Source organism: Suncus etruscus, chromosome 6 (genome assembly GCF_024139225.1).
Source record: "Suncus etruscus isolate mSunEtr1 chromosome 6, mSunEtr1.pri.cur, whole genome shotgun sequence".
Classification (NCBI taxonomy): Eukaryota; Metazoa; Chordata; class Mammalia; order Eulipotyphla; family Soricidae; genus Suncus; species Suncus etruscus.
In genome coordinates, this window is record NC_064853.1 from 118,501,579 (window position 1) to 118,527,858 (window position 26,280).

A 26,280-nucleotide genomic window follows, 5' to 3' on the forward strand; every position below is an offset into this window, starting at 1 on the left:
CAGGGGTCACATTGGGGACACACTTTGAGGCTGTGTTTGCAACTTCAGGAATCAAGTGTTCTAGTGCAGTGGATCACATTTGCAAGTGGACATGGTAGCCCTTTGAGGCCTTTCTGCATGGTCAACTTTCTCCCAGGTAGAAAGGAGATGGGGTCCCAGACTATAATCAAAATGAGCAAAAAAGATCAAGTGTGGGTTGGGTTGGGGAGAAGGTCGAGAGCAATTTCATCCAGGTGCTGTCAGATCCAAGCTCTTAGGTTCTGTCTTCCCCTCTCAGGACTCTCCCAAGCCCCCAAACGTACTCCTTAATCTCCTCCACATTATCGCCCACTTCACTCTGGCTGGTGGAGAACTCCAAGGTTATACGGTAACTCTGATCCACAGTGAAAAGCTGCAGAGGCACAAGGGGACAGATGAGATACAAAGGGTGCAAAGGCTGGCAGAGGACACGGGAAGATGGCGGTAGCACCTGCAACTCACATTCAGGGTAGTTTCTGTTTGTAAGGGTGATCCAACAGAAGGAGTGTCCTGAGCCTGAACTGTCACTTCATAGGTGCCTTGGAGCTTGGAGTCAAGGCTGGTCACCAATCTAAGAATTGAAAAGGACATGCAAGTCTTGGACCCAAACAGGAGACTGATGGCAGCCACTTCCAAGATAGGATCTTGAAGTCCCACCCTGGCCCCTGCATGGCCCATAGTTACTCAATGCTGCCAGTAAACACGTTGGCCTCAGAGGAGGTGGTGACCCGGAAGCCATTGAAAGTTATCGTAGATCCTTCCTTAGGGACAAATTCCACTTTCTTGATGGAGAAGTGAATGATCCCATTTTTCCCTGAGTCTTTGTCTGTGGCCTGAAGCAAAAAATGATGACACTGGAGGTCATGCTGGCAACTGTTCCACACCGGGAGGCATTAGAGGTGAGGGGCCCCCGAAGCTCCCAGGAACCAAGGTCCCAACTCAGCCCCCTCTGTGGGTCTTTGTGGGAGAGACTCTCCTCCCTAGACTTCAGAAAGGGTGAGCAACTTATCCAGCTCAGACAGAAAGCACAGTGAGCTAGGTTTGAGGAGGTGGCTCAATACTAAGGCATTTTGAACTTGCATGTGTGAGGCCCTGGTTCCAGATCTGACACCATGTCCATAAACGTAGCCCCTTCAAAAAATAAAAAAGCCGAGGCCGGGAAGGTGGTGCTAGAGGTAAGGTGTCTGCCTTGCAAGCGCTAGTGTAGGACGGACAGCAGTTCGATCCCCCGGTGTCCCATATGGTCCCCCCAAGCCAGGGGTGATTTCTGAGCGCATAAGCAGGAGTAACCCCTGAGCGTCAAACAGGTGTGGCCCAAAAACCAAAAAAAGAACCCCCCCCCAAAAAAAAAGCCACCAAAAAGCAAAGGACCAGAATTAATTCAATCCTAAATAAGCAAATGGATAACTTAGCTCATTGTATTTTATTCTGTTTGGGGGAATATACCCAGCAATGTTCAGGGACTACTCATGGCTAAGCCCTCAAGGATCAGTCCTGATGATGTTTTTTGTTTTGTTTTGTTTTGGGTTTTTTTTTGGTTTTTGGTTTTTGGGCCACACCCAGTGACGCTCAGGGGTTACTCCTGGCTATATGAGACGCTGGGGGATAGAACCGAGGTCTGTCCTAGGCTAGCGTTGGCAAGACAGACACCTTACCTCTAGCACCACCGCCCCAGCCCAACATCCTGGTGATGTTGAGGGGAGTAGTCAGTACCAGAAATCAAACTTGGGCTTTCTAGAGGCAAGTCCATTGAGCTATTTTCCAACCTTGCTAAGCAATTGATTTGAATGAAGTTTGAATAAACTCAGACTCAACAGGCACCCCTAAAGAGGGCACTCAGATTTTCATTGTCTTGGTGCATGGTCTTGGGGTTATTAGGGTCCGGGACCACATCAGCAATGTTAGGGGCCCAAATGGATCAAACCAGGGTTCAAGGCATGAAAAGCAAGAGCCTTCACTTCTGCTTAGCCAAGTTGAGGATCTCTGCTGGAAGTGATCAGAGGCAAGGTTTTAGTTTAAGAAGCTGATTTAAAGAAAAGTATTTGGGAACTGGAGACAAAATACAGTGGTGAAGGCGCTTTTCTTGAACATGAATGACCAAAGTTTGGACTTCAGCATCCCATATGGCCCCCTGAGCCCCACCAGGAGTACAGAGCAGGAGTAAGTCCTGAACGCTGCTGATTGTGATCCCCCAAAAGTCAAACTAACAAAAAACAAACACTAAACAAAAACAATAAAAACATTTTGGGGAGCAGTGGAGAAACTTCACTAGGTAAAACCGGGGTAACTGACAAAGGGTGACGATGTACCTGGACAGATGCCACTTGCTGATTGGGTATCACCAGTTCCGGGATGATCACTACAAGTGGGGACGGGAAGAGGGTAAGTAGGCTAGAAGATGATGCCCACCCCCACCCTAAATGCTCCCCAGAAAACCAGATCAAGGCTGCTCCCTTTAACCTCTCTACTGCCTAGACCCCATCATAACTATCCACAACTTAGCGAGTTCATCCACCTCTCATGTGCAGATGGGGAAACTGAGGTCCAGAGAGAGTGGGGGAGGGGAGGTGCTCAAGTCAGATATGAATTTAAAAACAAACAGATACTTTCTGTTTGTTTTTTGTTTTGTTGGATTTTGGATTTTTAGGGGGCCACACCCAGTGATGCTCAGGGCTTGCTCTTCACTGCAGTCAGGGATCACTGCTGGCAGGTTTAGGGGAGCCTATAAAGCATCCTACCCACTGTGCGGTCTCTTCAGGTCTTCCCCCCTTTGTTTTCCTGTTTAACTCAATGGAGCTGCAGGACGAAGGGCTTTCTTCTTCTTTTCTATTTGTTTGTTTGTGTCACACCCGGCAGCACTCAGGGATTACTCCTGACCCTGGACTCAGAAATTACTCCTGGCAGGCTTGGGGAACAATGAGATGCTAGGGATTGAACCCAGGTCGACCGCACACAAGGCAAATGCCCTACCTGCTATGCTATTGCTCTGGCCCCCCAACTTTCCTCTTTTTTTTTTTAAGGGTTCATCTGTGGTCCAAGGAGGTTTATTTAAACTCCTAGGCTTTTCCTGGTCCTATGTGGGAAGAAAGGGAGCTGGCAGGGGTGGGGCTACTTACCGAAGGTTTTATTATTTTGCAGAAACTGGGGTGCGTTGTCATTTACATCCTGGATGGTGATGATGAGGCTTCCTGGGGGATGATATTGGTGGGGCTTGTCTCCAGAACAAGGCCTGACCCAACCACCCACCTTGCCTAACAACTCAGAGAGGGCAAGCAAACTGTCCAAGGTCACAAACCCAGAGACCAGCCCAGGGTCCTAGAGCTAGAGTACAGTGGGAGGACACTTGTTTTGCACTTGGAAGACCCAGGTTTGATTCCCTTATTCCCAATGTGATCCCCTGAGCAGTAATTCCTGAGTGCTCAGCCAGGAGTAAGCCCTGAGCACCACCAGGTGTAATCCTCCTCAAAAAGATCCCTGGCCAGGTAAGTCTCATCAGGTGGGTGAAAGACCTTGGCCTCAGATTCCTCATCTATAAAATGATAGGGGAGCATTTGATTTGTCTGGTTCTTAGGACCCCAGTATTCCCTTGGACCCCAAACTCTTCTGAGGAATGCCATCCTCCCCAAATGAAAAAATGCCTCTGATGTGGCTGGCATAGGATTCCATATATGTTGTAACTCTTCTTTTGGTTTCTGTTTTGGGGCCACACCCAGAAGTGCTCTGGGCTCTACACTCAGGGACCATTCCTGATGGGGCTCAGGGAACACTATCGGGTGCTGGGGACTGAACCCCGGTCTGTCATGTGCTAGTAAGTATCTTCCTCTATACAATCTCTCTGGCTCATGAATGTTTTGTTTGTTTGTTTGTTTGTTTATGAGTCACAACCAGTGGTGCTCAACACTTAGTCCTGGCTCTCTGCTCAGGTATCACTCCCAGAGAGGCTCAGGGGACCATGTAGTGCTAAGGATAGAATCTGGGGTTCCGCCAAAGAGATAGCATGGAGGTAAGGCATTTGCCTTTCATGCAGAAGGACGGTGGTTCGAATCCTGGCATCCCATAGGGTCCCCTGAGCCTGCCATTTCTGAGCATAGAGCTAGGAGTAACCCCTGAGTGCTGCCGGGTGTGACCCAAAAACCAAAAAAAAAAAAAAAAAAGAATCTGGAGTTCTTCCATGCAAAGTATACACTCAGCTCATTTTGAGTCTTCTTCCAAGTCTAGGCTCTAGTTCATGCAAGGTAGGGAATCCCAATTCAGGTGTTTTCACCTTAATAGCTTGCAGATGCCCCAAACCGGACTCCCTCACCATTGTTGCTGAAAGCCAAGAAGTTTCCGTCTGTCTTTTCGTCATAGGCTCGCACGACCAGTGTCACCTGGTTACAGGTCTCGTAGTCTATAGCCTCGCTCTGATTGATGACTACAGTGCCATTGGGCTGCACATCAAACCAAGTTGAACACAGGCTGCCCACATCCTTGCCATCCTTGGTACAGAAAACATTCACCAGTTGGATCACCACCTGGGCCGTGGAGTCTGGGTCCACGGCCTTCACCGTCGCCACCTCGCCATGCTGTGACCCATTTTCAGCCACGATCACGCCCTGGAGTGATTCAGCCACCAGAACGGGTGGTTCATCGTTCACATCTTGCACCCACACAAGCACGTTTGCTGTGGCTGAAGAGCTTCCAGGATCTGGGTTCTCTGCCATCACACTGAAGTTGTAGAGGCTCTGGCTCTCGTAGTCCAGACTCACATCGGGGGGCAGCCAGAGTAAGCCCTCGGCCATCCCGTCTTTCAACGCTGGGACGCCTTTAATGATGAAGTTTTGTGATCCATTTCCCGACAAACTAAAGCTAATGCGGTTGTTGGCCGTTGTCTGATCTGCATCTGAAGCAGTTATCTCACCCACCTGGACATCTGGGTACCAAAAAAAAAAAAAAAAAGCCTTCTGGCATCAGAGCAATAGTACAGTGGGAAGAATGCTTGCCTTGCATACAGCCAACTCTGGTTCCATCACCAGCATCCTAAAGGGTCCCCTGACCCCACCAAGAGCGACCCCTGAGTGCAGAGCCCAGAATTAGGTCCACCTACCCCTGGGCCTACCCCAGTGCTTCTCAAATAGTGGGGCACGCCCCCAGGAGGACCTCGAGGCTCTGTAAAGGGGGGCACGTTTGACCTCTGCAAACACTGTCCTAACAAGCTAAGCCCCATGTTATGTCTCTATGTTTCTGGAGCTGAGAGTTGCTGTGTCCTGCTTCAAACCCCGCTTTGAAAAACTATGCATTGCAAAACGTTCTCATTATAGCCATTAATCCAGACATCACCTCTGATTTAAAAAAAATCAGCTCAAATTATTTTATATATTTTTGTTTTGCAGGTTAAAGTTTTTTTTAAATAAAGATACTATTTATAGTCATGCAGGGGGCCGCAAAAATGTTTTCTTCTTCCTAGGGGGGGCATGACAGAAAATAATTGAGAAGCACTGGCCTAGTCCAAAAGCAAATAAAGCTTTCTGTCTTCATCTCCAATCACATTAGCCCCTTGCCTAAGGGGTACTTACTTGACACTCTCTCATTTACTGAGAACTTGTAGTTGGAGTTGCTAAAGACGGGCACATTGTCATTGACGTCCTGTGGACAGACATAGAAGTGAGCTCAAAGAACTCAGCAGCCCCCAAGATTAAGCCTCCTCGGAATCTTTGTTTGTTTGTTTGTTTGTTTGTTTGTTTTTTGGGCCACAGCTGGCGGCACTTAGGGATTACTCCTGGCTCTGTGCTCAGAAATAGCTCCTGGCAGGCTCAGGGGACCATATGGGATGCCGGGATTCAAACCACCCTTGGTCCTGGGTCGGCTGCTTGCAAGGCAAACACCCTACCGCTGTGCTATCTCTCCGGCCCCGCCTCCTCAGAATCTGGCTCAGAAACCAACCCTCCCTACTGGGTGTCTGAACCACTCCTAGATCACACACACTTGGTGTTCAGAAGTCTGGTGAGGAGCCAGGATGATGGCTCAAAGGGCTGGAGCATGGGCTTTGCAAAGCTGAATTCTGCATTTGATCCTCAGCTCCCCATGGTTCCCAGAGCACTGCTAGGAGGAACCTCCAAGCACCGTGCTGGGAGGGGAGAGCCTCTGGAGTTAGTTCCTGCCTTCGAATCAGCCAATATAATGTACTGGCACCCATTATTCTGATGTCTCTGTGATGGCCCTTTGTTCCAGAGAAATCCTACAGAGAGGAATCGCTTGCCTTGCATGCCATAGGCCCTGGTTGATTCCTAGGACTGCATATATTCCCCCAATACTGCCAGGGGTCAATCCTAAGCATAGAGCCAGGACTAGGCCCCCAGTTCTGCTAGATGTGGTCCAAATCTCTCCTTCCTAAGCAAAGACCCTTTGCCCATGTGTGACCTTGCTCTGTCTTATGGACTGGGAGAGATGGGTCCTAAGAACCAAGCAGGATACTTGAATCCCACTGCACCTCATTGTGTCTTTGTCTCTTCATTGATAGCATAGTAAGGACCCATCCTTTCTCTCTCGCACAGAGGATACAAATACTAATGGCTGAGGCTAGAGAGCTAGTATTGAGGGAAAGGCTCTTGCCTTGCATGCCGACAACCCAGGGTTCCAGACCCACCCCTTCCCACCCCCCCACCCCCGTACTACATAGAATCCTCTGAGAGCCACAAGGAGTGTTGACTGAGGACAGAGCCAGGAGTAAGCCCTTGAGCACTACCCAGTGTGGCCCCGAAATAAAAATAAATAATGATGGTGATTTCTTCTCTTTGCCTGAAAGTGGGGTTGGGGTGGGGTTCAGCTAGAACTTGATTAAGGGTCAGTAGAGGCTGACTAGAGAGGTCCTCAATTCAGGGCCCAACCTGTCCAGCATCCAGGACAAGCCCAGCCCTAGGACACACCTGTATTCTCCAGGTCCTGCCCCAGACCATACTCCCAACACACCCCTGACAGGACATGCCTCTAACCCTACAAACCCTTCCCAAGACCATACCCTGATGCCTGCCCAGGCACAGGCCCCTCCCTGGCTGAGCAGGCTTTACCTCCACAGTGATGGTGACATTAGCCACGGTACTTAGGACTGGGTCACCACAGTCACTGACGTTCACCTTCAACACAATACGACCATTCAGCCCCGGGCTGATGGCTTCTCGATCCAGGGGCTTCAGGTTGGAGAGGCACCCTGTGGCATTTATTGAGAAATTCTGGCTGTAGGTACTGTTTTCTAGACTAAACTTCAGGAGACTGTTGTTGGTTCCTGGCTGGTCATCATCAGTTGCCTGTGCAGAGATGCAGGATCAAGCGTGAGCCACTGGACACTTCCAGCAAACCCCAGCCCAGCCCCTGCCTAACAGTCTAATCTCCGCTGCAAGGCCAAATCATGAAGGGGTAGAATCAATCTTCCCTTTAAGGGAGTCAGATTTAAGGTCTTTTTGGAAGGGGTACACCTGGGATGCTCAGGGGTTACTCCTGGCTCTGTGCTCAGAAATCACTCCTGGTGGTAATTGGAGGACCACACGAAATGCAGATCAAACCTGAATTAGCTGCAAGCAAATGCCATAGCCATTGTTTTATCGGTCTGACCCCATAAGGTCTTTACAGTTCAGGATCCAACCCAGGGCAAGTTCATATGTAAAGCATATGTCCAACCCTGTGGTTTCTCTTTGGTTTGGGGTATTTTTTTTTGAGGGTCACACCCTGCAGTGCTCAGGGGTTACTCCTGGCTCTGTGCTCAGAAATAATTCCTGGCCAGCCCTAGAGACCATATGGGATGCCAGGAATCGAACTTGGGTCTGTCCTATGTTGGCTGTATGCAAGACAAATATCTTACTGCTGTGCCATTACTCCGGCCCCTCTCTTTGGTTTTAAATTTTTGTTTGTTTTGTATTTTGAGGGGAGTCACACCTGGCAGCACTCAAGGGTTACTTCAGGCTCTGTTTGTGCTCAGAAATAGATCCTGGCAGGCACGGAGGAACATATGAGATGCTGGGATTCAAACCACTGTCTGTCCTGGATCAGCAGCATGCAAGGCAAATGCCCCACTGCTCTGGCTGTTTGTTTTGATTTTTGTCATTGGACTTTTTTTGTTTTGTTTTGTTTTGTTTTGTTCGTTTGTTTGGATTTTTGGGTCACACCCGGCAGTGCACAGGGGTTGCTCCTGGCTCTATGCTCAGAATTCGTCCTGGCAGGCTTGGGGGACCATATGGGATGCTGGGATTTGAACCACTGTCCAACATACAAGGTAAATGCCTTACCTCAATGCTATCTCTCCAGCCCCAATTTTTGTCTTAGGACTTTTAAAAATCTGGTGATGTTCAGGGATCACTCGTAGCAGGGAATGAGAGACCATATAGGGTACCAGAAATCAAAGCCAGCTCAGCTGCATGCAGAACAAGCACCTAATCCACCTAATCCATTGAATCTCTCCAGCCCCTTATTTTATTTTGGAATATGTTAGCACAAAATCTTTTTTGGAGTATGTCAAAGACCTAAATCATAAAAAAGGAATATGTAAAGAGGCCACAGCGATAGTATAGCAGGTAGGGTGCTTGCCTTGCACATGGCCAACACAGGTTCGATTCCCAGCATCCCTGAGCCCACTAGGAGTTATCCCTGAGCATTGCTGAGTGTTTCCCATAAACACTGAGAGAAAAAGAGTGTGTGAGAGACAGAAGAGAGAGAAAAGAGGAGAGAGGAAGGGAGAGATGTAAAAGGCTGGAGAAAATGCATGGCATGTAGGAGACTGGGTTCTATCCTCAGCACCTCATGGTCCCTAAGTAATGCTGAGAGTGACCCCTGCGCACTGAGCAAGAAGCAATTCCTGAGCAACATCTGGGCTAACCCCAAACACAAAACAATCCAATAACATACAGAGCTCATGTCTCTGAGAACTGCTCTGGGCTAACCCTGTGTTGAGCACTCTGTAGCCATTTAGCTCATGATTCCCCCAACGACCAGAATCAACATCACTTTCCCCCCAAAAGAAAATGGAGACCCAGGGAGGCCACATGACTTTCTCGGTGCCACACAGTAGAACTCAGATTTCAACCCCATCGCCACACCTGCCACCGAGCCCTCATCCTGCCTACCTTGATGCATTCGGAGACTGTGCTGTTCTCTCCCTCTTTGACAAAAATGTTATAGGAGCCAATAATCTTGGGGGGGTTGTCGTTGATGTCCTCCAGGAAGACCTGCACGTTGGTGGTGTTGGATAGCCCTCCATTGTCTTTGGCCTCCAGTGTGAGGTAGTACACAGCTTGTGCCTCTCGGTCTAGCAATGTGCAGTTTTTTGCAGTTATTTTTCCTGAAGTAGAGTTAACCTCAAAGACATCGGCCCTGTGCAGGAAAGCCAGATTTAGAAGAAAAAAAAAAGATTTTTCTTGTTGTTTGGGCCATACCTGGCGGTGCCCAGGGCTCACTCCTGGCTCTGTGCTCAGAAATTGCTCCTGGAAGGCTCAGAGGACCAGTCACTTGGGATGCCAGGGATCGAACCCAGGTTTATGTCGTGCAAGGCAAATGCCCTGCCTGCTGTGCTATCACTCAGGCCTCGTTTCTTTTTCTTTCTTTTTTTTTTGGGGGGGGAGGGAGGTTTGGGCCACACCCGGTGATGCTCAGGGGTTCCTCCTGGCTGTCTGCTCAGAAATAGCTCCTGGCAGGCACAGGGGACCATATGGGACGCCGGGATTCGAACCAACCACCTTTGGTCCTGGATCGGCTGCTTGCAAGGCAAACACCGCTGTGCTATCTCTCTGGGCCCCTCGTTTCTTTTTTTAAAAGCACATCCATTACAACCGTGACGCCATAAGTTAGATCCTTGGTGTTCTCCACACGCACATAGCATGGTCCCTGTGATTCTGGGACCCCAGCATGACAACTAATAAGTCTTCGATTTTCTGCTCAGCCAGGGCAGGTGAGATTCAATGAAGGTGAGACTCCTGGCAAACAAACTCTGCCACAGCTGCGTGTGCCCGCATGTATATGAGTAGAGCTCTTTTGGGGAGACTAAAAAATAGGCACACCAAAAACAAACTTGGGGGTAGTGTTTGCCTTGCACTCAGCTTTCTTGGGTTTGATCCTCAGCACCCCATATGGTCCGCTGAGCCTACTAGGAGTGATTTCTGAGCACAGAGTCAGGAATATGGTCTGAGCACTCTATTTGTGGTCCATCAAAAAGAAAAGAAAACATGCCAAAATATAAAAAATAAAATAAACGTAGAGCAGGGCCAGGGAAATGGCACAGGAGTTGAGGGACACACACTTTGCATGCATAGGATTCCAGTCTAATCTCTGACACACAAACACACATCCCAAGGGTTCAAACTACACTGCATCATTGAGCCTAGCATGGAATCATCCAGCCTTGTGAGCTGAGTGTGGCCTTGAGTAACCCCCAGGCTCTCAGAGCACTGCTTGGGAGACCCCTTCAAAGCAGAAAAACTAGGTTGCCAAAGCAAATTTGAATCTCAGGTAAACTTAAAATAGTACAAAAGGAGAGAAATTGAGGCAGGTAAGGCTTCTGCCTCACATGCAGCCTGCCTGGGGTGCAATCCTCAGCATTTCAGATAGTCTCCTGAGTCAGCCAGGAGTGATCCTTGAGTACAAAGCCACGAGTAATCCCTGAGTACTTCTGGGTATGATACCATCTCCCCAAATAGTGTAAAGGCCAGAGAGATCATACAGTGGGAAAGGTACTAGCTTTGCACATGTCTAACCTGAATTTGATCCCCACACTCAATATGGCTGCCCGAGACCCGCAGGAATAAGACCCGAGCATAAATGACTGTGCCCCTCCTGCCAAAAAAATTAATGAAGGAAACTAACACAGTTTTTGCAAGGCACTCATATTGAAATTACATTTTTATTTTCTTTTTTTTTTTTTTTTTTTTTTTTTTGTGCCACACCCAGCACAGGGGTTACTCCTGGCTCTATACGTAGGATCTGGCAGACTTGAGACCGTATGGAACGCCGGGGATTAAGCTCAGATCAGCTGTGTGCAAGACAAATGCCTTGCCTGATGTGCTATCACTATGACCTCAAACTTAAATTTTTTAAAGCCAATTTGGGGAGGCTGGAGAGATAGTAATTGATAATAACTAATAAAATGCTTACCTTGCACATGGCCAAACTGGGTTTGATCCCCGGCGTCCTACATAGTACTCTGAGCATGGCCAGAAGTTATTCCTGAGTGTAGACTCAGGAGCAACCCCTCACAAAATCACCAGGGCATGTCTCCAGAACCAAATTAATTTTATTTTTTGGATTTTTGGGCCACACCCGGTGATGCTCAGGGATTACTCTGGCTATGCACTCAGAAATTACTCCCGGTTTGGGGGACCATATGGGACACCAGGGGATTAAACTGAAGTCTGTTCTGGATCAGCTGCATGCAAGGCAAATGCCCTACAGCTGCACCATTGCTCCAGGCCCCATATTAAATTTTAGGGGTCACACCCAGCAGCGCTCAGGGGTTACTCCTGGCTCTATGCTCAGAAATTGCTCCTGGCAGGCTCGGGGGATCATATGGAATGCCAGGATTTGAACCACCATGCAAGGCAAATGCCCTACATTCATGCTATCTCTCCGACCCCCAAAATTAATTTTTTTAATAAAATAACAAATCCTTTAAAGAATATAGTAGATAAGGTGTTTGCCTTGTATGTAGTCGACCCAAGTTTGATTCCCATTGCCCCCAAAAACTCCCCTGTGTCTTGTTAGAAGTAATCCCTGGGCTCAGAGCCAGAAGTAAACCCTGAGCACAACTCAAAAACCAAAAAGTAAATAAAGGAAGATGTAAATCGGGGTCCTATGTACCTGCCATCACCCATTTATTCCCTCCTCCACACACAATGCTTTCCTTACCCACTTCCTGGAAGCAGTGTATAGTTGATCACACTCTGTTCATCCTTGTCATAGGCCTGTAACACAGACAAATACACAAGAGAAAATTTGCAGGGCACAGTCCTTGAAAGGGACACCCTGTTCTGTTCCCAGCCCTAACAGAAAAACACCTCAGATTCTCACAGAAGCAACTCCAACACGGGCCACCACCCTCAGACAGACAAAGGCAGGACAATCTATGTTATATATGCTATCTTCTTTATATATATTTACATATATATGCTAAATATGTCATATATATTTGCACACTCACTGTGATATTTTGGCAGACGACATCATCCTTACAGTGCTCCTTGACAGTGCAGTTGTACAGGCTTTCGGGGAAGGTGGGTCTGTGGTCATTAATGTCTCGAAGGTGTATGGTCACCCAAGCTTTGGTGGTATTCCCACTGGCTGTATCAGTGGCCATGACCTGGGCACAGGGGAAGCAACCTCAGGGGAAGCATAGAAGTAAGAGGGCCCAGGGATCATGCTCCCCAGCTCCCTGGAATACCCCTTACCTGAACCTCCATCTTTATTTTTACTTCATAGTCGACCAGTGATGGATTTTTCACCAGCACCTGCACTTCAGTTGAGCCCGCAGCACGCTCTGGGGAGACGCTAAAGGCAGCAGCATCAGGACCCTCAAGGCTCAGCAGGAAGGTTCCATTATTACCCTGTGGAGGTGGGGCTGAGTCGCAGGAGCCCCAACCACTGCTAGGCACCCCCACACGTCTGCCTCCCAACCCTGGCCACAGGGAGCTGGTGGAGCATGGCCAGCTACCATTTCAGAAGACAATGGAATGGGGTCAGAGTAATAGAAAGCAGTAAAATAGGGCCCGGAGACATAGCACAGCGGCGTTTGCCTTGCAAGCAGCCGATCCAGGACCTAAGGTGGTTGGTTCAAATCCCGGTGTCCCATATGGTCCCCCGTGCCTGCCAGGAGCTATTTCTGAGCAGACAGCCAGGAGAAACCCCTGAGCACCGCCGGGTGTGGCCCAAAAACAAAAAACAAACAAACAAAAAAAAAACAAAAAGAAAAAAAGAAAGCAGAAAAATAGGAAAGCAGAGAGGGCACTTGCTTTGCATGCAGCCAGCTTGGGTTCAATCCCCCACATCCCAATGGGCCCCTGAGTCAACTAGTAGTAATTTCTGAGGGCAGAGTCAGGAGTAAGTCCTGAGCTCCACTTGGTCTAGCCCCCGCTACATCCTCCCCAAAAAAGAAGACACTGGGAGCAAGAGAAGCCTGGAGGGTGCTGGGAATTTATGCACTAACCAGTCCCTAGGTTTTGGGGTATGGGAGCCCACTAGGATACAGGAAACAAGGTCTGGACACCACGCATTGCCATTAAGCACTATTCTGAGCCTCTTGTAACTTTAACCCCTCAGCAATCCCACACTCACATCAACAACCATCATCACCCAATAGCACCAATAAAACATCCAAACCATCACCCAACATCATAACAACAATCAATACCACAATGTCACAACACCAATGCCATTAACACCATGACAATACTCAATACCATCAATACTATAACAACATCCCAAACCCATACAAATACCACCAATGCACACTGATACTGACACCTAAATTTCATACCACTAAAACCCATCTATATTAATATCAAATACTGCTAACAACCCAAAACCCAACATTCACACCAACATCAGCACTCATAGTAACACCCAACACAGCAACACCCTACACCCAGGTCAATATCTAACACCCAAAACCCATAACAAAACTAAAAAACATTCCAACACTCAAAACCATCACTATCCAGTTCCTCCACTAGTACCTGCCACCAGCACTCTACAACCACACTAAGAGTAGCCAACACCAGCCATACCGAATTCCCATCCATTACCCAAACCATATTTACTCCAGTCACTGCCATCCATCAATTCAACACTCCGCCCAGTTACTTTCACCTAACACCATATTCCACTCTGCATTAAATGTCAACTCAGTATCACTAAGTACTATTAAATGCTACCCATTCGTTATCATTAAATATCACCCACATTTCATAACATTCAGTACCTTAAGACATTAATATACTTAAGATACCTTTTTAAAAATGAGGCTGGAGCAATTAGCACAGTGGGAAGGGTGGTTGCCTTATATGCCTTATATGCAGCTGACCCAGGTCTTATCCCTGGCACCCCATCTGGTCCCCTGGGAACTACCAGAAGTAATTCCTGAGTGTAGAGCCATGAATAAGCCTGTGGGGAGTAATCCCTGGGCATCACCAGGTGTGGCCCAAAAACAAACAAAAATTTATACCTAAATTTATATCTATTCCCCTCTGTTAAACTATTCTCCATCCCTACCAGTGCCCTGAGCACAAGGCCACTCATCAGCTTGACATCAGCTACTATTGGTGAATACCATGCCACACCCACTACTAACATTCCAGAGTTCACTCTGCCCCCATACCATGTTCAGTCGCTCATCCTCCCAGCTCTCTTCCTGTATTGTCCGAATGTTAGGGTGAACCTACCTTATCTGGGTCATAGACCACCATGGTGAGATTGTCGATGGGGATACGGGTGGATGCATGCTCATCCACAGAACCAGAAAAGTTATGTTGCTTTAATTGGGGTTCGAAAGAACAGTCCGGGAGGCTGCAGTTAAAAAATTCAGGATCATGATCATTGATATCTGTCACTCTCACTGTCACCCATGTGCTTATGCTGGCCTTCTGCCCAAATATATTCTCATTTTCCTCGGTGGCCTAAAAGCAGAACAGAGAACACAAAACTAAAGTCAAAGAACAGAAACTCATGGGGTTGGAGAGATACACAGTGGTTAGGGCACTGACCTTGCACATAAGTGACCCAGGTTTGATCCCCAGACACCCTGTGGTCCCCTGAACACCACCAGGAGTGATCCCTGCGTGCAGAGCCAAGATCCAGTCCTGAGCACAGAGCTAGGAGTGATCCATGAGCACTGATGGATGTGACATCACAAAGAAAAGTAACATCAAATAGCCAGACTCAGACATCAGAAGTTGAGAAGTGATGATGCATAAGGGGTGTGGATCTCTTACCGTCACCAACACCCGAACCTCTTCATTCTCCTCCAGAAGTTCCTCACGGTCCAAGGAGCCATCGACTTCAATCACTCCACTGGAAGGATCAATGCGAAACCAGCCAGGCTTGGTGGAGTCTGAGGAAGGGAGAAGGGACATGCAGCATCTCTACTCACAGGGTTCCCCCACCCTCCCCTGTCCCCACCCAGCCCGGGATGCCCCCAGTTCTCACTCGTGATGCTGTAGACCAATTTCCAGTTGAGACCTTTGTCACCGTCCTGAGCTTCCACCCTCAACACAGATGTTCCCTAAATGGTCACATGATGGGGAAGGGTAAGCGCAACACTTTTCCAATTCTCATCTTTCCCAAAAACCCTCCTGGTCCTCTCCAGACCTGGATTGCATCCTCAGCCACTGAAGCAGAGTAGAATTCCTTAAGAAATTGGGGGTCTAAGTCGGCCTCATCGATCACGGTGATGGACAGGTAGAAAGGCGTGGAGCACTGGGTATAATTTTTTTCACCTTTATACTCGCCCCCTGAATCCTGTGGGGAGACCAATCCTCTGTGAGCCCAGAGATGGGCTCCCAGATCACCTTACCCCCATGTCCACCTGCACCCCCACTCACACAGGCTCCAAGTTTCAGCTGATAGGAGGAACTCTTGTTGTTATAGCTCAAATTGCCTTTGAGAATGATGGAACCATTCTTCTCTATGGTGAAGAGTTCCTTGGTCTCAGCGTTGTTGGGGATAAACTAAGGTAGAACATGGTCAGATTAGGCCCCACTTTTCCCCACAACCAGCTCTGTTCCCAGAGACACTTCTGAGAAGCAAAGGGCTGAATGGAAAATTGCTCTAGCTAGTAAACCAGGGGTCACACACATTGTCAGTAGTTTGGGGTTTGGGTTTGAATTTGGTTTTTGAGCAGTCCATGGGGCTTGCTCCTGGCTCTTTGTCCAGGGATCACTCCTGGTGAGGCTCAGGGCAACCTATGGGATGCTGGGATGGAACCCATATTGACTGCATAGAAGACAGTTTCCTTCCCTGCTGTGGAATATCTCTGACTCATGTCTGTGTGGCTTCTGTTCCTTTTAGTCTTGTTTTGGGGCCATACCTGGAGGTGCTCAGGATTTCCTCCTGGCCCTGTGCTCAGGAATCATTCGTTTTGAGCTCAGAGACCCTATGGATGCCAGGGATTGAACCCGAGTCAACTGTGTGCTAGGAAAGCACCCTTCCCATGGTACTATCTCTTTGACCATCTGCTCTTAAGTCAGGACAGAAGCCAGAAGGAGACACACCAGACTTCAAAGTCCATCCACAAAAAGGACTTGATGCCTTCCCCAGGGCGGTAGGGCCAAATAGGGTTGACTGTGGGGAGCAGTCCATTCCCAGTTAAAGGAGGCTGGGAATGGAGCAGGACCACCCCTACTGCCATTCCCCCCCTCCCCCCCGCAAGGAGAGAGGGGTCCCTGCTGGAGTGTAAAGTGCTGCCTCTGGTGGCTTTTTTTTTTGTTTTGTTTTGTTTTGTTTTGTTTTGTTTTTGGGCCACACCCGGTGATGCTCAGGGGTTACTCCTGGCTGTCTGCTCAGAAATAGCTCCTGGCAGGCACGGGGGACCATATGGGACACCGGGACTCGAACCAATCACCTTTGGTCCTGGATCGGCTGCTTGCAAGGCAAACGCCGCTGTGCTATCTCTCCGGGCCCCTCTGGTGGCTTTTAAGGAGTCTGCCCTTACCCCATCGATGTAGTAGTTCACGACACCTCCCGAACCTGTGTCTGGGTCTGTCGCAGTCGCATTGTACACCACGGAGCCAGGCGGCAGGGTCTGTCAGGAGAGAACCTTTAATATGAGCAGCAGGAGGAGAAGCAGACAGGAAAGAGGCCCCAGAACCACAGGGATAGAACCAGCAATTTCTTTTGGGGGCCAGATGTCATTTCTGAGCCCAGAGGCAACCCTGAACACCGCTGGGTGTGGCTGAAAACCAAATGCAGTCAGAGCTCTCTGCAACGAGGCCGCAGCCGGGATGGCTGGCCTCATTCTCCATCCTCCAGCGTTTGGTCTGTTTGGGGGCCACGTGTAGCCATGTGCAGGGCTTACTCCTGGCTCTGCATTCAAGAATTACTCCAGAAAACCAAAACAAACAAGCAAACAAAACAATGAAAGTAGGGGCCGGGCAGTGGCGCTAAAGGTAAGGTGCCTGCTTTGCCTGCGCTAGCGTTGGATGGACCGCGGTTCGATCCCCCGGCGTCCCATATGGTCCCCCAAGCCAGGAGCAACTTCTGAGCGCATAGCCAGGAGTAACCCCTGAGCGTTACCGGGTGTGGCCCAAAAACCAAAAACCAAAAAAAAAAAAAAAAAAAAAAACAATGAATGTAAGTCCCGGGGCCTGGAAGGTGGCGCTAGAGGTTAGGTGTCTGCCTTGCAAGCACTAGCGTAGGACGGACTGCGGTTCTATCCCCCGGCGTCCAGTATGGTCCCCCCAGGCCAGGAGCAATTTCTGAGCGCATAGCCAGGAGTAACCCCTGGGCGTCAAACAGGTGTGGCCCAAAAGCAATGGAAAAAAAAAAAAAAAAGAAAAGAAAGTAAGTCCCAGTACTAGTAGTAGGCTTGCTGCTCACAGACCACCTCCTTACCCCAACAGTTTAAAATGAACCCACTTCCCTCTTTCCAGAGTGCCAATTAGAGCAGTCCATATTTTTTGATGGCGGCATGATGAAGATGGGCCAATGGGAGTGAGTTCTGGGATTTTGGCTGGATGCATTGAGAAGCAGTTGGTGGAAGTCCAAAACTAGAGTAAGGGGCCTGAGTGACAGCACAGCGGTAGGGTGTTTGCCTTGCATGCTGCGGACCTGTGGTGGATCCAGATTCTATTTCTGGCGTCCCATATTGTTCCTCGAAGCCTGCCAGGAGCGATTTCTGAGTGCAGAGCTAAGAGTAGCCCCTGAGTGCAGCCAGGTTTGGCCCCAAAGCTGAGAAATGAATCTGCAGCGAGCTAGTACAGTGGGTAAGATGCTTGCCTTGCACATGGCTGACCCTGGTTTGATTCCAGGCATCCCATGTGGCCCCCAAGTCCCAGCAGGAGTGACCTCTGAGTGAAGAAGCAGGAGTAAATGCTGAGCATCGCTGGGTGTGCTCTCCCCCACAAGCAAAATGAAACAAAGTTGGAGGTAAAGTGAAATGTTTTTGCATGAATGTGGGGGGACAACGACACCCAACAGTGCTGGAGGTCATCCTTGGGCATGAAACAGTGCCAGTAATTGGATCATCCATATTCCTGCATGAGGAGCAGAAGCCTCATCCCTTGGAGCCAACTCTCCAGCCCTGAAGTTATTCCCTTTTCAGTGGCTGGTTTGAGTAATTGTTCCAGCTATAACTAGATTGACCTCTGCACTTTTTTTTTTTTTTTTGTGGTTTTTGGGTCACACCCGGCAGTGCTCAGGGGTTATTCCTGGCTCCATGCTCAGAAATTGCTCCTGGCAGGCATGGGGGACCATATGGGATGCCGGGATTCGAACCGATGACCTTCTGCATGAAAGGCAAACGCCTTACCTCCATGCTATCTCTCCGGCCCCGACCTCTGCACTTTTTAAATACATAAAAATAATTTTATTTTTGCCTTCATGACTGGCAGATCCCAATCCAGTTGGACTGATTGCATTGTCCTTGATAGATCACTGTTCATGGAGGCAAACTCAGATTTGATTCCTGCAACAGCCACCTCCATCATGGACACCCCAGGGAGCTTCAGATCTTCTGGGGTTCCTGCCTCCTACCATGCTCCCTCATAAGAAAGGCATTACCTCATTGATGCTGATAGAGAGGACTGTGTTGCTAAAAATGGGTGGATTGTCATTTCTATCTTCTATTATCACTGTCATTGTCCTTGATATCTGCAGATGAGAAAGCCCAGGTGAGCCTCGAAATGGTGTGTGTGAGAAGCAATTCTGAGGGCTGAGGTGGAAACAACCTCTGACCCCCCCCCTCACCAACACCTCTAGGTGAGGCTAGGGAGGAAGAAAAGAAAGATGGAAAGAGAGAGAAAGGGGGGCCGGAAAGATAGCATGGAGGTAGGGCGTTTGCCTTTCATATAGAAGGACGGTGGTGCGAATTCCGGCATCCCATATGGTTCCCCAAACCTGCCAGGAGTGATTTCTGAGCATAGAGCCAGAAGGGATGAAGAAATATAAGGAGAGAGGGAGGGAGAGAAGAAGAAAGAAAAGGAGGGGAGGAGAGAAGGAAAAAGTAATGAAGAGAGGGAGGGAGGGAGGGAGGGAGGGGGAGAGAGGGAGGGAGGGAGGGAGCAGGAAATCCTCTCAACTTACCATTTCATTGGAATTGCTCACGAAGATGTTGATGGGGAAAAAAGGCTGTGTCTGAAGATAGCAGAGAGAGGGGACCCTTGTAAGTGCCACTCAGGACAGGGTGACCAGAAGGGGCCTCCATGAGACCCTGGTTTCCAGGGGTTCTCCTGCCTCCAAGAGCCTCAAGAAGCCCTATACCTCATAATCCAGTGGGACCTTCAGTTTCACCTGCCCGGTACTGGCGTTGACACTGAAGAACTGGGAATTGTTGCCATTAATGCTGTAGGTCAGGGAACTGTGATCTGGGTCTGTGGCCACCAGCCAGAAGACCTCATCCCCTGTGGAGATAGACAGGAACCAGGACTGTCAGGCTCTGCAGTCAACTGAAATCTGGGATCCCCATCCCCCCAGAGCCAACCTGTGAGTCACAGATCTCAGATTTAGAGTTGGTTGTTTTGGGGTTTTGGGTTTATGGGCCATACCCAGCAGTGTTTAGGCCTCACTCCTGGCTCTGGGTTCAGAAATCACTCTTTGAGGAGCTCAAAGAACCCTATGGGGTATCAGGATTTGAATCTGGGTTGGTTTCTTGCAAGATATGTGCCCACCCTGCTGTGCCATTCCCCATACTCCTAGTATTGATCATAGAGCACAAAGCCAGGAGTAAGCCCTAAGTACCATGGGGTATGACCAAAATAAAAACCAAAATTAATAGATAAAAATTAATAGAAGTAAAAGAGAGGGCCAGAGAGATAGTAGAGTAGTGAAGACGTTTGCTTGCATGACTGACTCAGGTTTGACCCTAACACCCATAATGTTCCCTGAGCCTTGTCAGGAGTGATTCCTGAGTTCAAAGGAGCAAGTCCTGAATACCACCAGATGTGGCCCCCCAAAAGATAAATTCATAAACAGATAAATTCACAAAAATATAAATATAAAAATTCCAAAATGCATAAATATGTACATAAACAAGGAAATTTTAAAGGGTACTGATTTTTTTTTTTTTTTGGTTTTTGGGCCACACATGGTGCTGCTTAGGGCTTACTCTTGGCTCTGGAATCAGAAATCACTCCTTGCAGTGCTTGAGTAACCATCCTATATGCCAGGGATTGAGCCCACAGGTAAGACAAGCTCCCTACTCCCTCCTGCCCTTGAAGAAATAGTTTAAAGTAGTAAAGTAGGGACTGGAGATATAGCATGGAGGTAAGGCATTTGCCTTCCATGCAGAAGGACAATGGTTCAAATCCCGGCATCCCCTATGGTTCCCCGAGCCTGTCAGGAGAGATTTCTGAGAGTAGAGCCAGGAGTAACCTCTGAGCACTGCTGGGTGTGACCCCCCTACCAAAAAAAAAAAAATAATAATAATAATAAAGTGGTAAAGTGTATGGTTGTTAAGTATATGCAATGTTGTGGTCCTCTAGCACCCCAGGATGTATAACCCCAAACGAAAGCACAATTTAGTTAAGTAATTAACAAGGAGGCCAGATATGGATGGAAAGCTAAAGTACATGCTGGTGATATGAGTCACCAAGTTCCATCCCTGACACCCCAGATCCCCGGGCCCTACCCTTGCCTTGCCAACCTGGAACACTAAACCTTTGGTCCTGTTGGTATTTCCACAGAGGCTACTGAGCTTGGAATACCCCCTACAGAATCAATCAGTTCAATCAGATTCAAGGCAAAGATGATGACACAATCTGCATCTATGTCCTTTTTGATAGATTAAGTCAAAAAGAAAAATGCAAGGGTCTGATCAATAGTCCAGCTGTAAGGCATTTGCCTTGCACATGGCCAATAGGGTTCAAACCCCAGCATCCCATACAGTCCCCTAAGCCTGCCAAGAATGATTCCTTAGTTCATAGCCACTAGTAAGCCCTGAACACCACTAGAAATGCCCCTCCCACAAATATATTATATACATATTTTATATATATATATATATATATAAACTTGGACTATAAATAGTCCAGTGGGTAGAACATTTGCCTTGGTCAACATAAATTTGATAGGCTGAGGCCCTGCAAGAAGTAATCCCTGCAGAGCTAAGAATAAATTTTGTCATCACCTGTGATGACCCCAAACAAAAAACAAAGGGAAAATGCACTTGAAATAATTTCATTTCTGGACACAGAAGATCAGTGGGGGGACCCTAGTGAACCCCAAGTCATGAGTATTTCCTGAACTCTTCTAGCCTGGACTGAAGACCCAACCAAGCAAGGAAGGCTCTTAAAGAACCTGCAGGCAGCCTTTGCCCCTCTGGCCAACCTTGATGCAGTGGGAAAGGGGTGGTCCCGGGGGAGGAGCTGGGTCCCTCTCATGACACTCACCAACAGGGCAGTCTTCTGGAATTTTCACACTTGTCATATTTGGGAGGAACGATGGTATTCCTTTGACGGGCACTGTTGAGACACAGCATGCTGACACCGAGGGATCTCCCCAAAACAAGCCCCCATCTGCCCCTAGGGGGCCTCGTTTTGACCTCAGAATCTAAAGGAGATACCTAAAGTATCTCCCATGGGGGCCACCCACTCTTGGGCAACCAAACATAGGAGGATCTCAGCATCCCCCTCATTTCTTGGGAGTCCCCAAGAATTAGTGCTGTTCTCTTTTTTTTTTTTTTTTTTTTTTTTTTTTTTTTTTTTTTTTTTTTTTTGGTTTTTGGGCCACACCCGGTGACGCTCAGGGGTTACTCCTGGCTATGCGCTCAGAAGTCGCTCCTGGCTTGGGGGACCATATGGGACGCCGGGGGATCGAACCGCGGTCCGTCTCCTAGGCTAGCGCAGGTAAGGCAGGCACCTTACCTCGAGCGCCACCGCCCGGCCCCTGTGTGCTGTTCTCTTGAAGTGGGTAGCACCTACCAGACACCAAGAAGACAGGAAGCAGGAGAAAGGACAGCCAGGGCCATGTCTTTGCCATCACTCAGAGGGATCTGGGACAGAAGCAGAGGAAGGACTAAGACAATGCAAGAATAAGGCACCCTGGGTCCCTGCCCAAGGACCAGACCCAGACAAATAGTCAAGGACCTCTGAGTGGTCACTAGCAATCCCACCCCCCCTAAAAACACATGCACACAAAACAGAGAAAATTATTTTCCCTCTCTGCCACCATCTATCCTCCCAGTTCCCATTTAGGAATCCACCCTCAGGTCCAGATGCCCAGAAACAACCCCTCTTCAGAACGACTACATTTAGGACTAGAAAGTTAGTACAGAGGGTCAGAGAGATAGCACATCGGTAGGGCGTTTGCCTTGAATGCTGCTGACCCGGGAGAGACTCGGTTCAATTCCCAGCATCTCATGTGGTCCCCCAGCCTGCCAGGGGCAATTTGAGTGCACAGCCAGGAGTAACCCCTGTGGCTGCTGGGTGTTGGCCCTAAACAAACAAACAAACAAACAGAAAGGGAGCTCTCATGTTAAGTGAGATACTTTAATTTGTTATTCATTTAATTTTGGTTTGGGAGGACACCAGCGGTGCACAGGGAGTAATCCTGTGTCTGCAGTGAGGGATTACTGCTGGTGGGTCTCTGGTGGTCCTTAGAAGATGCTGAAGATTGAACCCATGTCTGCCACGCGTGCAAGGCAAGAGTGCTACCTGCAGCTCTGTCTCTCAGACCCCTCGGCTCCTTTGCATGCACATCAACCAGCAATCACCTCCCTTCCCCACAATCTCAGCCTCCAAGAAGGTCTCCTTCAGTCTCTCATGCCCAGCCCCTTCTCGCCAGACCCAAACAACACCCCATGCCTGTCACTCACCCACCCAGCCCTCTGCGCTGGCTGCTCTCTCTTTCTCTCAGTGCAAGCGGCCTCTTTAGATTACCCTTTCAAAGCTCCTGATGGAGGAAGTAGCTGCGTTATCTCCCTTGGGGTCAGCCTCTCCCACAGGACTGGGGGAGATGCAGGGCGAAGTCCAGGGGTGAGCTGGAGTGACGGAATGAATGATGGAATGAGCAGGTGAATCAGCCGAAGGTACCTCTGAGTTGGGGCAGAGGGTGATGGCACTGGATAAATCCACTGTAATCTCAAGCGAGTACATTGATTTCTCACTACCTCAGTTTCCCCATTTACATGTCAGTAAGAACAGGAGCACTGGATTGGAGTGATGCTTAAATAGAGCCTGGCTCACAGTGAGTGAGCATTAGCTATTTTTGTTTGTTTGTTTGTTTGTTCACAAGCCCTGGGAATGCTCCTGATGTTGTCCAAAGATTCATGCAGGGGTCTGAGTGATAGGACAGCTTGTTGAGCATTTTCCTTGCACGGGACTGACCTGGAGTTGATCCTTGGCATGCCATCTGGTACCACTGAGTGTGGCTCAGAGTGAGGTTGGGGGAAACTGGTTTATGCAGTGCTAGGAATCAAACCCAGGACTTCCCAGGCAAAGTCTGCACTCCAGCCTTTTGAGTCATCTCCCAAGATCTTTTCTAAATTTAATTTTATATATTTTTTAGTTTGGGGGCCACACACAAGGTGCTTGGGGTTTACTCCAAGTGGTACTAAGAAGGATACTATGAGGTGCCAGGAACTCCTGTTAGCCACAAAAGTAAGATCCTAGCTGCTTATCTCTCTAGACTCTGTTTCTTTAATTTTATTTCTGAGCATGGTGCTGGGATTGTATCCAGGGCCTCACACTTACTCGACCGTTGGAGATTTATTCTGGACTCAGTGTTGATCAAAAAGTTTGCTTGTGGGCTGGAGCAATAGCACAGCACAGGCAGGGTATTTGCCTTGCATGCAGCCGACCTGGTTTGATCCATGGCATCCCATAGGGTCGCTCAAACCTTCCAAGAGTAATTTCTGAGTGCAGAGCCAGGAGTAGCTCCTGAGTGCCACCAAAAATAAAGTTTGTTTGTCTCTTGGGGCTGGAGAGATAGGACAGTAGAGAAGGCAATTCCCTTTCCAAACAGCCAAGCTGGATTTGACCTCCAGCACCCCTGAGGGTTCCCTGAGTCTTTCCAGGAGTGATCCCTGAGTCCAGAAGCAGTAGTAGGCCTGAGCATCGCTAGTGTGTGAGTTAAACAAAAATAGTTTAAAATAAATAAATATAAATAAATAAATATATCCCAATGTAAAATAATAGCTAAATAAAATAGATCCATTTTAACTACTTTAAAAAATAAAAAGGGGGGCCAGAGAGATAGCATGGAGGTCAGGCATTTGCCTTGCATGCAGAAGGATGGTGGTTCTAATCCTGGCATCTCATATGGTCCCCTGAGCCTGCCAGGTGTGATTTCTGAGCGTAGAGCCAGGAGGAACCCCTGACTACTGCCGGTGTGACCCAAATAAACAAAAATAAACAAACAAACAAATAAATAAAAAGGGGGCCGTAGTAATAGTAAAGCATGGAAGGTACTTGCCTTGCACGTGGCTGACCAGAGTTTGATCTCTGACATCCCATAGGGCCATCCAAACCTACCAGGAGTGATCCCATTGTATAGAGATGGGAATACGCCCTGAGCACTGCTAGATGTGGCTCAAAACAATAAAAAATGTCAGAGGTAGTACAGCAGGTGCTTGAGTTATGTATGTCCCAACCAGGTTCAGCCCCTGCATCCCACTGTGTCCCACAAGCTTTGCAGAAGTGATTCCTGAATGCAAAACTGGATGTAGTTCACCCCCCCCAATAAGACCAAAATAAATAAATAAAAATGCTAAAGTGTTACAAGTTACGGAGACTCTGGTAGACAGCCACTAAGCTTCTGGGAGCATTTTCAAGAGTGTGGGGTCTATTTTCTGGTCCTTGTGCTGTAGGAAAATTACTGCACCCCCTCCCAGAGTGCCTGCCACAGGCACAAAGAATGACCCTGGCCCATGACTCAGCACTTCATCCACTTGGCGATAAACTGCCAGCTGAGTGATGTACCTCAGAAGTAAGACTCTCCAACTCTGTCCCTCTACTGGCCCATGAGTCAACCCTGGGGTCCCACCCAAGCCATAATGACTGGGTGACTGTACTTTCCAGACGCCTGGGGTAGTGAGGTAATGGGAGCATAGTTGAGACGACAATCAGCAAAATCCCTAAAGGCTGAGTTGAGGATATGGAATGAAGGTTGGGCAAGGCACTTCTTGTTCTTCATGGGGGAACCACCCTGGCTTCCACCCCACCCCCAACTGCCCATTGAAAGGAGACATAGGTAAGGAGACAGCTCATAATTCTCCTTGTCCTTCTATCTCCCAAGGCCTACACTCAGCCCATCAGGGTGTTTCCCTAAAACAAAGGCCAGTTACTTTCCACTTTCAGGGTGCTGATTGGCCAGTGGAACACTAGGGCCATCTCCAGCTTTTTTCTTTGTTTGTTTTTGGTTCATACCCAGCAATGTTCAGGGCTTACTCATTTGTTGTTGTTATTTTGTTTTGTTTTTGGGCCATACCCAGTGACACTCGGGGGTTACTCCTGTCTCTGTGCTCAGAAATCGTTCCTGGCTTGGGGAACCATATGGGATGCTGGGGATCAAGCCGCCATCCCTTCTGGGTCAGCCGCATGCAAGGCAAATACCCTACTTCGGTGCTATGGCTCTGGCCCCATTATCAGGGCTTACTCCTGACTCTGCACTCAAGGATCACACCTGGAGTGCTCAGGGAACTATATGGGATGTTGGGAATTGAACCTGGGTCAGTGCATGCAAGACAGATGCCTTCCTTGTTGTACTATCACTCCACCCCAGCCACTTTCCAGCTTTAACCTGTGCTCCAGGCCTAAGGCATTCTGGATATGTTGTTCTTTCTGAGAGTAAAACCCTTTTTACAACTCTTTTAAAACTCTTTTTTTTGGGAGGGGGGCATACCTGGCAATGCTCAAGTCACTCCTAACTCTGTGCTCAGAGATCACTCCTGGCAGTGCTTGGATGATCACTTAGGATGCTGGTGTTCAAATCCAGGTCACTTGTGTGCAAGGCAAGTGCCTTATCTACTGTACTATTGGTCTGTTCCCTAACCCCCCCCCTTTTTTTTTTTTTGGTTTTTGGGCCACACCCGTTTGACGCTCAGGGGTTACTCCTGGCTATGTGCTCAGAAATCACCCCTGGCTTGGGGGGACCATATGGGATGCC

General features: G+C 48.5%; 1 protein-coding gene across 1 annotated transcript in view; it reads right to left on the minus strand.

Moving 5' to 3' along the window:
- Positions 1 to 26,280, minus strand: part of CDHR2 (cadherin related family member 2) — a 41,776-nt gene that overhangs the window by 5,090 nt on the left and 10,406 nt on the right. Inside the window, exons 3-23 of the mRNA XM_049775643.1 lie at positions 19,441 to 19,580; positions 19,264 to 19,314; positions 18,742 to 18,885; positions 16,676 to 16,765; positions 15,567 to 15,692; positions 15,334 to 15,483; positions 15,172 to 15,247; positions 14,958 to 15,076; positions 14,409 to 14,642; positions 12,420 to 12,575; positions 12,173 to 12,331; positions 11,881 to 11,936; positions 9,111 to 9,357; positions 7,065 to 7,301; positions 5,574 to 5,643; positions 4,322 to 4,930; positions 3,135 to 3,206; positions 2,328 to 2,377; positions 703 to 851; positions 481 to 589; positions 303 to 391 (exon numbers count right to left, since the gene is read on the minus strand). Coding sequence (XP_049631600.1) covers positions 303 to 391; positions 481 to 589; positions 703 to 851; positions 2,328 to 2,377; positions 3,135 to 3,206; positions 4,322 to 4,930; positions 5,574 to 5,643; positions 7,065 to 7,301; positions 9,111 to 9,357; positions 11,881 to 11,936; positions 12,173 to 12,331; positions 12,420 to 12,575; positions 14,409 to 14,642; positions 14,958 to 15,076; positions 15,172 to 15,247; positions 15,334 to 15,483; positions 15,567 to 15,692; positions 16,676 to 16,765; positions 18,742 to 18,885; positions 19,264 to 19,314; positions 19,441 to 19,580 — 3,133 coding nt within the window. The remainder of the gene's footprint in view (positions 1 to 302; positions 392 to 480; positions 590 to 702; positions 852 to 2,327; positions 2,378 to 3,134; positions 3,207 to 4,321; positions 4,931 to 5,573; positions 5,644 to 7,064; positions 7,302 to 9,110; positions 9,358 to 11,880; positions 11,937 to 12,172; positions 12,332 to 12,419; positions 12,576 to 14,408; positions 14,643 to 14,957; positions 15,077 to 15,171; positions 15,248 to 15,333; positions 15,484 to 15,566; positions 15,693 to 16,675; positions 16,766 to 18,741; positions 18,886 to 19,263; positions 19,315 to 19,440; positions 19,581 to 26,280) is intronic.